We start from the raw sequence: 16,016 nt of genomic DNA on the forward strand, positions 1-16,016 counted from the left end.
TTAGTTAATATCAAGAACTGTGGAGCCATTCACACACCTGCAGACATAGAGAAGGTGGTTTGTGAGAAGAGCAGTTAAAGAAAAAACTAAGCTGAGTTTGTGGACCTTGAAAACTAGACAGGGCGATTTTGGCATTTGTTTCAGAAATGGGAACGCAACTGGTGAAGATTTCTGTGGTCCTTGGGGCTGGTGGTGACATCAAAGCTTTCCCATTTCCAGGTAAACATGAAACAGTTGCATGTTGGAACCATCAAAGTATGACATGTTGGGTTTTGGAGAGATCAGACATAGCTAAGAGGGGAAACGGAAGGTAAAGATTTTAAGTTTTGAGCAATGACTTTCTGATGAGAAACTGTCATGTGGGAAAACAATTAAGAAACACCAGCCAGATTCAAATCTTGCTTCCTACTTCCTGCCCCCCAAACTTTAGGCGTTCTTAGTCTTCTGGATAACAGAAGATATGGGGAAAGAAGGACATGGTCAAAACTCTATCTTCCTAACATTTGGGATGCAGTATACTAACCAGGGAAGATCTGAACTGGAGGCAGCTGGGAGTTCTGAGAGAAGGCCTGGAGCTTCAGGGTGGGGCCTGTGCAGGTGGTCTCAAGGGAGAGTCCCAGGGGGTCTTCTGCGCTGAAAAGGAAGAGGACTTTCACCCCACTCGGCTATCATCTTATTGAATGAATACCCAGATGTACTCGGGTTGGATAGAGAATATGCACTGGGATAAACAGAAAAGTGCTCCTTACTGACCAGATGTAGAGAGTGTGGTAGGCAGCTAGGGTTTCATCTGTGATACCAAATATCAGGGCAAAAAGTAAAAAAATCTAATCAGTCATCAGGCTTCCAGACATCAGGGTTTTAGCCTTTGTGTGGCTCCAACTTCTTTCCTTGAATAATGTAAAGGAGTTTGAACTCTGCCCCATTAATTCAGTAAATGATAGTCGTAATTAACTTATCTAATAGCAACAATGAGGACACTCAAAGCGTATCAGTGATAGTGAAAGAACTTATCTTTCTTTTGTGGATAGTGGAAGCATGCCTGACTCTGCCTTGGCATATGGAGAACGTGCTCAGTTGTGCAGGAGCTTTGGACAAAGAACTTCATGTCTAATGTCACTGTCATACACCTTGCATGAGGTCTTTTGATATTGCTTCTTGAGTCACTGGGCTAGTTTTACTCATTTTAGCTCAGGGTTTAAGCTAGCCAAAGGGCCCCAGCCTAGTTTATCAGAGGTTATTTCCAGAAAGCCTCCTCCCTCTAGGGACTTCTGACATGAACAAACTGGAGAAGGTGCAGAGCTGGAATGGATTACCCAACTGGCTTAACCAAGAGAAAGGAAGAATACACCCTCGACTGGGGACTCAATTGGACTGTTTTGAGTTGTTGCCTCTTGATTGGGCTTGGTCTCCTATGTGGTGGTTGAGATAACAGAATCTCCCTAATCTGATTACTGTACTAATTTCTGCATTCTACCAAATGTAGCATATATGTGTGGTTGGCTTCAATAAATTTTTCATTTTAAAATGAAAACAAGCAAAAGCAAGAGTTTGTAATGTAATGCCCAAATTAAGTAAAGGCCCTTGATAACCTTGGTTGAGAACAATGAATTCCATCCCTTAAAATTTAAGGGCCTTGCTAATTTGTGGAGTAGTTACTTGATCGAATCAAAATAGGATTTATTGAATTTTCTAAGCCTTTATTCCCCTTTTACAATGTTATTACACAGTTTCTTACACTGACATACACAACTGTCACAACTGTCCCCATAAAGCATTAGAAAGGTAAACTCTTTATGTTCACTGCAAATCTTAGTTACACATGTCCTGAGTCATGAAATTCAGGGGAAGTTAAAAATTATTCCAGATCTAGGAAGCAACTGTTTTACAATTGCAGAACAATTTGGATAGATAAAATATTTGAAAACAATTAAAACCAAATCAACCTGTACTTTATCTGTGTGCTGAGATTTTAGGTCCAGTGGATCAGAATACAGGGAAAAAACTAATGAGAACCCCTCAATGGATCCTTCACCCACCAAACAAGATTTCTTCAGAAACCGACTTGCTCTTGCAAATGACCTTGACCAAGGAACAGCTGTGTAAAACATACTTAAAGTTGTATTGTCAAGTGGTAAGATGAGGATAAAAAGCTTGTATATATCTGTGTAGGAATATATATATATATATATATATTGATGTATAAATCCCCGAGGAAAACTAATATAAATACTTACATATGAAACTATATCAACATACAAGACATTGAAAAGATGAAGATTAGTCTGTGGTTGAGAGCTTGCTTTTTACAACACCTGGGAAAAGGGAAATGAAGACTTTTCACAGCATTACAGAAAAACACAATAAATTTGGAGGAAAATAAACGTTTGTAAGAACAGAAACTTCCACCTTGAGGTCATTCCCCCAGTATAATATTGAGCATGTTCATATTTAACATGGATGTGAATTTTATGCTTCCTAGGCATTTAGTGTATTAATTCATCCCAGTGTTCTCAGACTAATATACACTATGTTAGGGGCCAGTTCTGTCTTGCCATATGTCTTTCAAAAACCCCAAGGCAAACACCTAACATCCCTTAAGGCAAAGGATCAGCTGATAGAATTGTATTTTACATGTTGCAAATATGAGTTGTGGAAAATTTGTGCTTAAACCATGACACAGAAGGTTCAAAGCTTAAAGACATATCGATCTCCAAATAGGAAAAGAACCTTAAGAGTAGTATTCCTCTTGTTCTACGGTTATGAAAATCAGTGCAGGGAACAGTGATTTTTCTAGAAACTGGGAGGCCAAAGAAACATTTTCCCTCATGTGGGTTGTGCTGCAGATGGGAACGAATCCAGAGTCGGTGTTTTATTGAGTACTGAGGATTCAAAGATCCACCAGTGATCCTGAGTGTCACACACACTCATGACCATATGGACTGGAAAAAAGCACTGATTTTGTCACCAACATCAGTACTTCAATGGCTTATACACAGTGGTTGCTACAAACACCAAGTCGGAATGAAAAGTTAGCGCTAGCGTTACCTTATTCTATTTTCCAGAAGTAAGTTGTAAAGAAAGGTCTTACAGTGCAGGCAGAGAAATCATTGCAATGAGGCTTGCCTGGCTGTGGGGTCATAAAATGTACTCTCTTTACACATAGGTATGCCCAAGATGGCCCACATCCTTGACATGCCCCAAACATCAGAATCGTAACAGAAAAAAATTAGGTTGAAACAATCTGTCTGTATTTCTCAGCAGTTCTCTCTAATTAGGGGCATAGGTTACTATTTATTCAGAATCTTGGTGCTCCAGCTGACTTCTCCAGAGGCTGTTCCTCTAGTGACTACTGTTTGATAAAATAGGGGAAGTTTCACTTGTGTTACAAGTTTTCTTCTCCTTGTCTGACAACTAATTAGGAACCCATCTATTAGCATTTGGAACAGTAGGAGTCTGGAACAGTTACAGGATCACTGCCAACTTTTTGGAGTTTCCAATAATATTTGAAGCCAAGCTTTTCAAATTAATGAACTCCTCTGAAATTAGATTTCTATTATCAGGCCAAAGATGTTTTGGGGGACAGTGCTTAAAAGCATAGTGTGAAACTGACTGGACATGAAAAGTGAAACAGGAGATATAACCTCTTAAATAAAATGTAAAAAACAAAATTTCTTTCCCCTTCATATTGTTTATCATAAAAATGATCAATTACTGGGATGGTTTCAAAAATATTCACATACATCCCAAAGTTTCATTTTGATAACAGCTTTGAAAAATCTTGATGCTACATCTGTAGCACAACTCAATTTAGTAATATTTTAGGAAAGTAGCCTATAAAACTAGTAATAATTAATGCTGCTACTCTCTGGGTCTCTATCATCTGATATCTGGATTTCTTTCTGGTAGCTTTCTAACTGCCCCCATCAGTCCCACATATCTCTTAACATGTGAATATTCCCAAATATTGCTTTGTGTGAAACTCTTTGACTGTTCTTATTTGTCTGTAGTCAAATTCCAAACTCTTTGACTTGACATTCAAGGCTCTCTCTCTCCAGCGCAGCTCCAGGTTTTCTCTCTGGCTACCAGCTCCCTCTTTGCAGTGCTACTGAACTACCGTACCTCAGCTAAGCTGGGCTGTTACTGTTTCCTGGCAAGCCACGCACCTTGCTCAGGCTCACTCTGGCTTCATGTCTTTACTCTGGCCTCCTTCCTCTCTGCTAATGTTCAAGACCCAGTTTAAGCCTCCTTGTGTTTCCGTGGCCTCTAGTGGTGTAACTTGTCTATCTTTTGATCTGTGTGTCTTGTCTTCCCAACAACAATGTAAGTCTCTGCAAGGGCAGGAGCTGTACCGTATCTTTTGAAATTCTTTCCACCTCTAGAATTCTAGGTGCTTAGTGAGCGGCTGATGCCAACGTTAATGTTGGTGCTCTAAAATATAGAGGCCACAGAAATTAATTTCTACTAATAATTTGCCAAAGAGTTTCAGGGTTGTCACTTTACTTTCCTGCCTTTCATTTTTCTTTTTTTTAAAGAAAACTATCAATCGCAAAGGAAATAAAATACAGTTTGTCTTCAGAAGCCGGTAAAGGCACCACTGCCACTGTCATAGCATCTAGCATTAGAAAACATCTCTCCATTAAAAATAAAAAAGTTTGCTACTCTTTTCTGTGCTGTACTGACCCATTTCATAATCTTGCTAGGTAGTACTGTAAATTGACAGAGGAGATAGGATATGTAACGATATTTAATGTAATGTTGCACTAGGGATGAAGTCAGGGTGGGAAAGAGCTTTTGGCAATTGATAAAATCAGATGCCTCCAGTCCTTCCAGAGAAGGAGAGTACAGACAGCTCCTGGAAGTGTTTGAGTGAATAAGCAGAGAGAAGCATTCCACCAAAAGATGAAGGGGCTATTTCTGCACAGGCTGGCAGTGGCCACAGGTCCCTTCTGTGTTCCTGTGGGGTCTGTATGGAACCCCAAGCAAGGATTGTCCTGCTTTTCTGATGCCAGAACTGGGACCTTGGAGAGCTGGGGATTTACGGACGAACACTCTGGGGTTCCATGTGGTGGGGTATTTCATCATATGACATAGTTTGCTTGAAATTACAAAGCCTCTTTCTTGCTCAGGGAAAACCCTTTGAACAGTGTTTCTGTAGCACCTCGTGTCTGTCATATTCTCTCACCTCCTTCAAGTCTGTACTAATATACTATCTTCCCTATGAGGGCACTTGTAAAAATGCAGATTCCTGGGTACTATTTCAGTCCCACTCTACTGGAATATTTCAGAGTGGGGCCCATGAATCTGCATTTTAAATGCGCTCAGGTGATTCTTTGGCCCACTGAATTTTTTTTTTTTTTTTTGCGGTACGTGGGCCTCTCACTGTTGTGGCCTCTCCCGTTGCGGAGCACAGGCTCCGGACGTGCAGGCTCAGCAGCCATGGCTCATGGGTCTAGCTGCTCTGCGGCATGTGGAATCTTCCCGGACCGGGGCACGAACCCGTGTCCCCTGCATCGGCAGGCGGACTCTCAACCACTGCGCCACCAGGGAAGCCCAGCCCACTGAAATTTTAAAGCCACTACTTCTTAGACCAATAAATTGAATGATTTAGTATATAAACCACAGCACTCAGATTCTAAACATAGATTGAATTTTAGGACAGAATAAAGGATTATACTTACCTTGGGTTACAGAAAACTGATAGTTCATGAAAACCCAAATGATTCTTTTTGAATTATTTAATTTACCATCTGTGACCTTTACTATTATATATAGTAAGATTTTGATTAAAAATATACATATATACATGATCAGTTTTTTATAATAAAGTGGTAAAATTGACTGTATATTCTACATAATCAATTGCATGCACTTAGAAACATGATAAAATGAATGTCGTTAACATTAAGTTGTATAATAAGATTAAGTCTAGTTTTCAGACTAGACTTTCTCTTGAAATATCACCATAAATAACTTTCTTCCTGAGCCTAAAACAGTAGTGCTCTGGGGACACTTGGGACTCTCATATCCTGAGAGCTGATTTAAGTTAAAGATGTGCATGCCCCACTCAGCCTGTGAGCATCCGAATATCTATGCAGAGAGGCCAGTGGATCTCACATGGTAGGGAGAGGTTGACAGAAAAACGGGTGAGAGAGTTTTTCAAAAAGGGAAACAGGTTTAAAAAAGGTTGAGAAAATTGATGGAGAGACACCTCTATATTTTAGGGGAAAAAATTAGAAATTGATGTGTGACACTAAGTTTTAAACACAAGAACATAAGGATGTGCTGTAAGCAGTGCAGAAAATATTGTTTTGGAAAATTATCAGACATTCAAAATAGTCAACATTTTTGTACCTAAACCAAATAACTTATTTTCCAAAATTTATTGTTGCTTTCAAAGAGCTTAGTGTACAACCTTTAATGTTATCAAACTTATTAAATATATATAGAGATGTTTTTATTCCTTCTTCTTGCCTCATTGCCTCCAGAGATAGCAGCATTCAGTGCTCTAATTCTTAGCAAGAAGAATGAATGTGTTGTGTTTCTTCCTCATGTACATAAACCTGTTCATCTGAAGATTGTGGGATCTAACGTGAAGGACTGCTGTGGATCCCATCTGTGTTTCTAAGTGTGTTGTTTCCACTTCACACTAGATCGCATCCCCTTCTCATCATCACATTTTCCTTTTCAACTGGTGCAAACCCTTCAGCATACAAACAGGCTCTTATTTCTTTCATTTTAAGCAAAAGAAACCTTCTCTTGAAGGTTCTAACTCTGTCTCAGTTCACAGCTTCCTTTTATGTAAAACCTAAAAGACCAAACTGCTCCACGTCTCTCCTCCCATTCCTCATTAAACTCACTCCACCCACAGCACTCCCCTGACTACTCTTGTCAAGGGCATCGGTGATTTTCACCCTTGCTAAATGAATGGTCCATTCTTAGTTGTTTTATTCCCCCATCAAATAGCATTTGAGGCACTGATCACTTCCTTCTTCGGAAATAGCAGTAATTTCTTCACTAGGCCTCAAGGATGCAACAGGCTGCTGGTTTTCTCCTTCATTCCTTCCTGGTCTACTTGTTCGGGAGTGAGGCGGCTCTCTCCTCCTTTTAAGGTTACAAAGCCCCAGGGCTCTTTGCTTAGATCTCTTTTTTTTCCAGGCTGTACTCATTTCTTTGGTGATCTTATCTGGACTGCTGGCTTTAAAATATGATCTTTACGAAACTGACTCCCAATTTTGTATCTTGAACCCCTAACTCCCAAACTCCGGACTCACATCTCCAGCTGCCTCCTTGGCACCTCTCAGGTGTCTTATATATTTATTGAACTTATCATGTCCAAGCTTGCTTCAACCAAATCTTCCCCACCTCCATTAATGGTAACTTTGTCCTTCCAGTTGCTCAGGCCGCTAATCTGGAAGTTATCCTTGACAATTCTGTGAAACCCAACATCCAGTCTATCAGTGACCTCTTCTCACCACCTCCTCTGCTGTCACCCTGGCCAATCTGCCTTCTATTGGGCCAGCTTCCCTAGTCCCACTCTTAACCCCTAATTATTCTGAACACTGCAGCCAGAGTGATCATGTTAAAATGTAAATCAGATCATGTCACTTCTCTGCTCAAACCCTCTAAGGGCTCTACTTCTCTCAAACAGAAGCTAACGTCATTAGAAGTGATCTGGACCCATTAAACCTCTGACGGCACCGCCTGCTCACTCAGTCATTCCTCTCCAGACCAGTAGCTTCGCTATTCCTCAGATATATTAAGTATACGCTCCTGCCTCTGGGCTTTTGAATTGACTGTTCCCTGTGACTTCACATATTCTTTTCCTAGATACTTGCATGTCTCATTCCTGCACCTCCTTCAAGTCTTTACTCGTATGTCCCCTTCTCCATGAGGCTGACTCTCACCATCCTGGTTAGGTTTCACTTCCCTGCCCCTACATTCCCAGTCACCTTGTCCTGCCTGCTTTTTTGTTCATAGCAGTTACAACATTCTAACATATATCTATTTGTTCTTATTACGTATTGTCTACATTTCCTCACTAGATTATTAATCCCACGATACGGATTTTTGTCTGTTTTGTTCATTGCTATATTCCTAACATCAAAACTGTACTTGAAACAATAAATATTTGTTGAATAGTCAGATGGGCCCTTAACAAATGCTTGTAACTAAGGTCACTCAAAACCAGTTTAAGTGTAAACATCAAAGGAAGCTGTATGGTAAAGAATCAAATTATGGGAACTTCAGGATGAACCATCAACCTCTTAAAAGATATCTAAAAGCAGGCAAACTCTGAAAATATATCCCTCATATCTTTTGTTACTATTAAGTACTCACTCTGTGAAAGGCATTGGGTTTTATACATACTACCCTTTAAACCTCACAACAGTCCCAAAGAGTAGATCTATTGACCTCAAACATTGATGAAGAAACACAGACTCAGATTATTTAAACAACTTCTCCAAAGTCACACCTCTAGTAAGTCATGGAACCAGAATGTGAACACAGAGATTTGATTCCAAAGCACCTGCTTGTTGTACTCCACCACCACAATTTTTCCTTTTCTAGATTAGTCATGAAGGTACAGAAACCAGCTTCTAAAAATGGGCTGTAGTTTTCTTCTTGCCTCCAATAAGAATCAAGAGCCCTAAAATAGTAGAATGGCTATAAACTGCTCTTTTGGAATTGTACTCTATCAAAGCCCTCCTTGCTACATGCATCTATCTGCAAAAAGGTAGGCTCTGCTGGTGGCTGAACCCTAGAGTCTTAAGTGCCCTGAATCTGTGATGAGCTAGTGACTAAAATAAGTAAAAAAACAAACCACCTGGTTAAAATTGAAAAGAAGTGATGTTTGAAGAGCAAATTTGGAATCAGGTCTGACTAATCAATATTGTTATTTTCCTATAGCTTTTAAATTGATTATCTAGAATATACTCAATAATACATACTTGGATTTCACAGTGGCCTACAAATGGAATTTGTACAAACTGATGATTTTGTGTCATTAAACCAGGGGTGAAAAAAAAAACCAGAACAATGAATTTTGACTATTCCTGAAAGCAGTCCTCCAAATACCAGGAATCAAAGTTGAGTCAGTGGTCTCAATCACTGACTGTCACATGATGTTGGCTAAGTCATGTCACTTACTTCAATTTTAAAATAAGGGTATTAGATCTCTTAAGGATTCATTAGTTTTCACGTTCTGTAGTTCACCATGAATGACCTCATATTTGCATAATTCTTTACAGTGTACAACTGTAAGCTGTATCTTTTTATGCCAAGCCTAGAAAGAACTGCTGAATGTCAGGCTGCCATGTTCCAGCAGGTCTCAGCAAAACCTGCCTTTTGAGGAACTGTGGTATCTTAAAACTTCTTTTATGGAATACAAATGCCTCAGCCCTCCCCTGCAGCTTCATCCAGGTGACACCCAAGGTCACTAAAGTACTAATTTTCATCCCAAGGGCCTCCCACTCACTACAATCATAGAGCTTGATACAGAAGGAAGTGTTCAACTTCTTTTATAATACTGTGATACAGGAAAAAGCGCCTCCAAAGCAAGACCATGATTAAGAGCAAACTATTTCTATGGAAAGTATGAGCTAAAATGAGAATCACTAATGACATTAAAATACTGCCTTCTAAAATAAATACATGCAAAAATAATACACTTGTGGGCTATGTAAGGCATTTTTTTTTTATTATTTTTCGGTTTATCTTAGTAATGCCAGAAAAATAACAGCCGTTATTTTCACTTTAAATGCAAACCAAATACTGCTGCACACAGAGTACAAAGATTACCTACGAACATGGTTAGGTACAAAGGCCATATTAGATGTATAGACCAAACTTTGTTTTTACATCAGAGTAAGACTGACAGAGCAATTTTTTGGACAATTATTTTAGCAAATAACCGTGCTACTAAACAAAGGCAAATACACATATATATATACATAAACACGTTTCAACTGAAGTTATTCGTGTCACTTTGACAAACAAAGGCTTCTTCTCTGGTGGGTTTCACCAGATATTTGCACCCCAAAGTCCCCTGCCCTGATCCCGCCCCCAAATGCTGACTTGATCTGAAGAAAAAAATCAGAGATGTTCTTAATTAAAGGCACATTTGGCAGCTACGGAAAGTGGCATGCATCTGGCACAGGTGCACTCTCCCTATAAAGCCACACCACATGTGACTTCCATCCACTATGCATCTTGTTTGAGTGGTAGTCCAATGTGATCCACCTTTAGCTAATTTGCTTTATAATTTTGCAGCAATTGGCTACTTAATGCACTATTTTCATTAAAGGCAAAAGGGAAGTTTGCTCACAGTTGACAGAAAATGCACTTTATGGTGTCAAAAATGGAAAATAAGGCATGAAATTTACAAAACAAGTTACAAGTGCTTTTGTTTAGATTTATCATAGACTTCATGCTTTTCTTAACTAGCGCTCAAAATATTTCATTGGCTCATGTATAAGGAATTTTGAAATGATTTTAAAAGTAATGAGATGTTTCAAAAGAAAAATACTGAATAAATAAACTAAGTCATCACTTTCCCTTATAAATAATTTTACTGCATAATTCTTTCAAACAAACTGGTATTAACCCTGTGATGCTTATTTTACTGGTAAAGATTTATGTGCAACACAACAGGACCTACACTTGTACGACAGTCATACAATATAGGTTAAAAGAATAAGTGAACCTACCTATAGCAGCAGAATACCGAGAAATAAATGGTTAAATTTTTCTTTCTGAATCTGGAGGGAAAAAAAAAGGTTTTCCTCAATATGTATAACACTAATAAATTGAGACACCTCCCCCCATCTCCATTATCTGTTTTGCTGAGCCACTTAAAACTCTGAATTTAAGCTGTCATGAAAAGACAAATGATGAGGTACATGACTAATGTGAGCTAAATTTGAGAATTAAGACAAGATTGTGATCATAGATACCAACTAATTTTTGGTTTGCCTAATTTTTGATGTATGGAAAAAACACATTAAGGAATTTAGAACCATAATATAGCCTCCAACTGAAATAGTACTAGTTCACTACATTGTTCTGTTAATTGGAGTATAATTAGCGTGGCATGCTCCTTGCTAAATTCAGATACATTAAAACATTCTTGAGTTGTTAGAGCACAGTAACCTACTAAACACATAATTTGATACCCAACAACCTTTAATTAAGCAAACTTTTGACCTTTGTACATTTGCTCATAATTTGTAGTCTTAAAACACATTTGGAGATCTGGGAAGAGTAATTAACCTGTCTTTCAATAAATTTAGAAACATATACTTATCTTTTCCTGTTTTTAAAAGTACTTAGATGTGAAAAGTCTCCCTTTCTATTATATTGGTTATCAGCCCATTTAGGTAAATTCAACCTTGAAATATTTTCTTCATTTTGTGATCCAAAGAAAATGAAACATCTAAGAGCACTTACATTTCTAAAAGAAACGTTCCATATTTTGGAAGGTGATTTAGGAAAAGTCACGCTGCATTGACTGTCTTGTAATGTCCTGAATTCAAAAGCAGAATTTTGTGGTGATGCATTTGTCTTCTCAGCCACTTCCTGTCCCTGGAAATTTTAGTTACTACAAAGAATAAGTTTGCCAGCTAGTTAATGTTTCACATGTGAAGAAGGCAAGGATACAGTTTTCTCAACTCCATTGAGGGGCATCCAACTGGAATTTTTCTAATCAGTTACCACTGCAGAAAATATTTTTACCCAAATTTTACACTTCAGAATAAAAATATCCTCTATCCACAATGCATGTAAAGCTGATGCACAGTGAAGCGGTCACCTAGAACCACGAGGGTAGAAGAATGCTTCCCTTTGGGAGAAGTATGATTAGAACTTCAAATCTGAGTTTTTTTTCTTTATACAATCAGGCAGGTTGAAAAGAGGTCATTACCTTGTTGAAGGCTAACACACTGGCCAGAGAGATACTGAATGGGCTCCAATGGGACTTTTCTCAGGTTCTCATTTGGAGTGGGGGTGGGGTAATTAAAAAGAGAAGTGTGCGTAAGACATATAAAGGGAAATCCTAGGGACGATGTGGCTGGTCTAATAAAAAGTCATGGAAATTCTGGAATGTGTATTATGATTAATTGTAGCAGCACTAGTAAGTAGGCTTAGATAAATACTTGTTGAATGAATGGTCTTATGGACACTCTGCATACAAGAGGAGATTTGAAATTAATTTGGGGGGAGACTTTTAAAAGGAGACATTTTACAAAGAGAAAAGTGGCTACCATAATAGGAATGGTACAAATATTAGAAAACAATGATTCAACTCTAACAAATAAATAAAGTGTATGACAGGATGGACTGCTAAATGATGATGCAACCAACACTCTGGTCTTAAAGGACTATATATTGTACTACTGTGATGTACATTTAATGCTCTAATAAATATCACAGAAAATTATTAAAGTACTAGGTTTCCACCATGATGCAGCACTTCTAAAAATGTCTCTAATGGCATCGTTAACAGAATTGCTGAAATGTTGCTTCATTATTCAGAGGACACATGCATATACTGATAAACTGATGACTCTCTAAGGATGGAATACTGCACACTTCACAGATACTATAGTGGAGATTAATAACACTTTTTCTCTTCAACAAGTTGCATGCATTTCAATCACAGTATTTGTTAGACTCAGAAGATCAGTACATAGGCTTAATGAATAATCCATATTATGATATTAATGATGTAGGTAGATGTTCTATTACGAATAGTTCCGAAAGAGCAAAGACCTCAAGCAAGGTAGAATGTTTAATATAAACTTTAACAGACTTTATACATGTTACCTAGGAAATTAAAAACCTTACAAAGCTCTGCTTAAAAGATACCCATCCTATTCTAACCAAATATTTTCCTACATGCCAAACTGCAACTTTGATCATTCTTTAAGATGAATACATACATCCAGAACTAGAAACCAAGGCGTACCACAATACGTGCTTTTATGCTTAGTGTTTGTGTGTTTCAACTGAAAGAAATAAGAATCAACCATTTTCTCATATAATAATTTAATATATGCCAGCCAAACAAAGTATTTGTATCTTTATTCAATTAAATTAAAACAGACCTGCCAGGTATATTATATAACATTCACTATATACACATGATTTAGGCAATGCAAGGTAATTCTAGATATGCTGATCACTCAACTATTAGTAAAACATGAACGGTGTCAGCGATGCCCAGCAAGTACTCCTTTCACACTGGGTGACTGCATTTCCACAGTATGGTTAGAGGGACAGCTACAAGCCATGACATGGATTACCAGTAAACTTTTGTGGGAAAAGGGGGGAAAATGACAATCTAGCATAGATTAACAGTCTCCTAAATGTAAATCATATACTTGACAGTTACATTGTTTTAAAAGTTCTTCTGTCATTGTTAATGACACAAAACTTCTCTTGTTTGAAGGCAACACCACCACATTTTGTTTGTGTAGGGAGGGTGGGTAGGGGAATGCTCTTAAAATCGGTATAATTATTGTTAAAAAAAAAAAAGTACCTCTTTGGTGAAGCCTCGGTACCCATTCAATTCAGCGTAATAATCTGTAAACAGGACTGTAGTACAGTGCTGGGCCTTGATCCCAACAAGGCCAGGTACCACAGCCTTTCCTCACAGTCCTCTGAATGAGTTTTAAGAAAATATTCTAAAGCAGGACAAACAAAAGCAAAGGAAAACAAAGGAGGATTTGAAGATCCCTGTTGAAGATTTCTTTTTAAAAAGTGCATAATATTTTGAATTACAAAAACTGTCATCATGTGGGCCTGCTGGACACTAGACTGTGTTTTTCATCCCTTTAATGATAAAGATCACTTCACAAAAAGAGGACTCCTGCCTACTGGCTGGAGAAAGTTCCCTTTACTTGATTTTCAGGTGCAATCAGTTGTCCACTTCCTCTAGATCAGTCTTTCCATATTCTAAACGAACACCATTTTCACTTTATAATTACATCTAGGTTAAAATTCATTGTCTTATACTGCATCTTGAAGTAGAGTCGTTAGTGTTTGGAGTTCTCATTTTAACTCCTCAGTGCTGGCACGTTCAGTGCATCCATCGCCAGCAATGGATCTGGGGCCAGGAAAATGTACATCCTGGTATAGAGGAACTCAGGAAGAATGAGCATTCTCCAACAGTGGTGGTCCATCTCTGTGCATGGATGGGTGTGTATGCTCCCTTTTGTAAGTTTTTGGAGGGAGTTTAGGGATATGTTGAGAAGTGCTTTGTCGTGGAGGAACAGGCGGCCCAGCAATGGAATGAAGGTCCACTTCTTGTGTCAATGGTGGTGATGGCAGGTGCCTTCTTGTGCCGTGAGGAGAAGGTGTTTGAGGAGGAGGTGGTGTGAAGGGGGAAGGGCTGTTTGGGAAGAAGGCATTACTATGGTCACTTTTTTTGCCCAAAGGGGGAGGTTGGAGATGTAGTGGTGAGCTTGAGAAAACATCAGGTGTCCTCACGGGTTCTCGTGGAGGTAATAAGGGAGGGCTTTCAGGAGGATCTGATATAGAGGTCCGGTCTGATACTGAATATCGTGGTGAATAGGCTTTTGATGTGGGTTGCCTAGGAGGAATTGCTGGGGGGCTGTCCAAATGCTTAGACATGATCTAACATAAACGGGAAAAAAAAAGACATTTATTAATAATTTAATTTACGTAGCACCATGAATATATTAAGAATTAAGCTGGGGTTTTCAAATATGCTATTGGAAGAACCCTAGATGTGGATCAGGTCGTTTTGCCATGTTTTAAAAACTGGAGGTTACGGCAGTTCATTCATTAAAATTATTTTTCCCTCAGTGTTAAGTTTTTATTTTTCTCAAAATTTTGTTATTTGCTACTGCTTACCTATTATTGAATCTAATATAAGATCATTTCCATTTAACATAAATTACCTGTCAACTTTACAATTTTAAACTTACTATATTAACATTTCATGATATTCTGCAAAGAGTGTCTTGACTTGCCCAGGTGCTCTGCTCTCTGGACACTGAGAACACTGAATCATGTTAACAACTGGCAAAGAAAGAAATTCCAAGAGGTAGAAAAAATAGCTATTATGAGCCTTTAAGGTCTCCTCTGACCCAGAATTTTCATGAAAATCCCACTTAAAAGCATGCCACATTCACCTATTAAGGGTTCAGATAGGTAATATTTAGCACTAAGATACCATTTCATTTAAAATGTGCTTTCATATAAAGCTTCAGACCTCTTTCCTTCTCTCTCTCTTGTATCTTTTAAAGAACTGCTTGAGACTGCATTACTCTTACATTATAGGTTAAACTTTTTTCTTGACAGTACCCATAATTTAGATTTACAAGGGTTTTGAAAACCTACCAAAAAACTGCTTTCAGAAGAAAGGAAATAAACATTACTGCATCGTAAATCCATACTTAATCCTTGTTTAAACTCTATTAAGCCCAAATACTCTGAGTATTAACCTAATTCAGTTAGAACTAAACCAGACACAAGCAATTGATTATAATGTAACTGTAATGATTCCAGTTTCCAGATAACAAGGTTTTCTACTTTACCTTAGATGGCGAAGATTCCGCTGGGGCAGATTCTGGTCGTCTTCGTGGAGGAACAGGAGGGGGGACAGGCACTTCATCAGTGCTCTTGGTTAAACTTATAGATGATACTGAAGCAGATCCTGTAGGATGTTAAATTTTTTGAAAAGTTCACAGGAATTTTATTTCATCTATCAATCCTGAAAAGACTTGGAAACTGCTTATATTTATTAAAAGAAATGTACAGAAGTATCAAAAGCAGTTCAATAAATCAACAACCAATAGTATTTCCTTTATTAAAGCAAACTGCTATAAAAGCATGCAGAAATTTCTTAGCAGAATTTTCAGAAAAAAAGCTGCCTAAGATATTCTGTTATTATGTTTCTTGAACAAAATAACATTCCCACTGTTAATCTATTACTGGAATTTTTTATTTGGATCTGAGTCTCAGATTTCTGGAAGAGACAGCAAACTATTAAA

At 38.1% G+C, this 16,016-nt stretch overlaps 2 protein-coding genes across 4 annotated transcripts in view; one reads left to right on the top strand and one right to left on the bottom strand.

Annotated features, from left to right (window-relative positions):
* The window catches only part of ARHGEF33 (Rho guanine nucleotide exchange factor 33), a 46,679-nt gene extending 44,573 nt beyond the window's left edge, over positions 1 to 2,106 (top strand). Inside the window, exon 16 of the mRNA XM_024753556.1 lies at positions 1,977 to 2,106. Coding sequence (XP_024609324.1) covers positions 1,977 to 2,106 — 130 coding nt within the window. The remainder of the gene's footprint in view (positions 1 to 1,976) is intronic.
* A 7,577-nt stretch (positions 2,107 to 9,683) lies between these two features.
* The window catches only part of SOS1 (SOS Ras/Rac guanine nucleotide exchange factor 1), a 153,567-nt gene continuing 147,234 nt past the window's right edge, over positions 9,684 to 16,016 (bottom strand). For all 3 annotated transcript variants that reach the window (XM_024753490.1, XM_024753489.1, XM_024753488.1), the window contains 2 exons: positions 15,561 to 15,679; positions 9,684 to 14,634 (listed from right to left, as the gene is read on the bottom strand). In XM_024753490.1, the coding sequence (XP_024609258.1) occupies positions 14,143 to 14,634; positions 15,561 to 15,679 (611 nt within the window). In that variant the 3' untranslated portion in view covers positions 9,684 to 14,142. The remainder of the gene's footprint in view (positions 14,635 to 15,560; positions 15,680 to 16,016) is intronic.

This window comes from Neophocaena asiaeorientalis, unplaced genomic scaffold, assembly GCF_003031525.2.
Source record: "Neophocaena asiaeorientalis asiaeorientalis breed wild unplaced genomic scaffold, Neophocaena_asiaeorientalis_V1.1 scaffold171, whole genome shotgun sequence".
Lineage (NCBI taxonomy): Eukaryota > Metazoa > Chordata > Mammalia > Artiodactyla > Phocoenidae > Neophocaena > Neophocaena asiaeorientalis.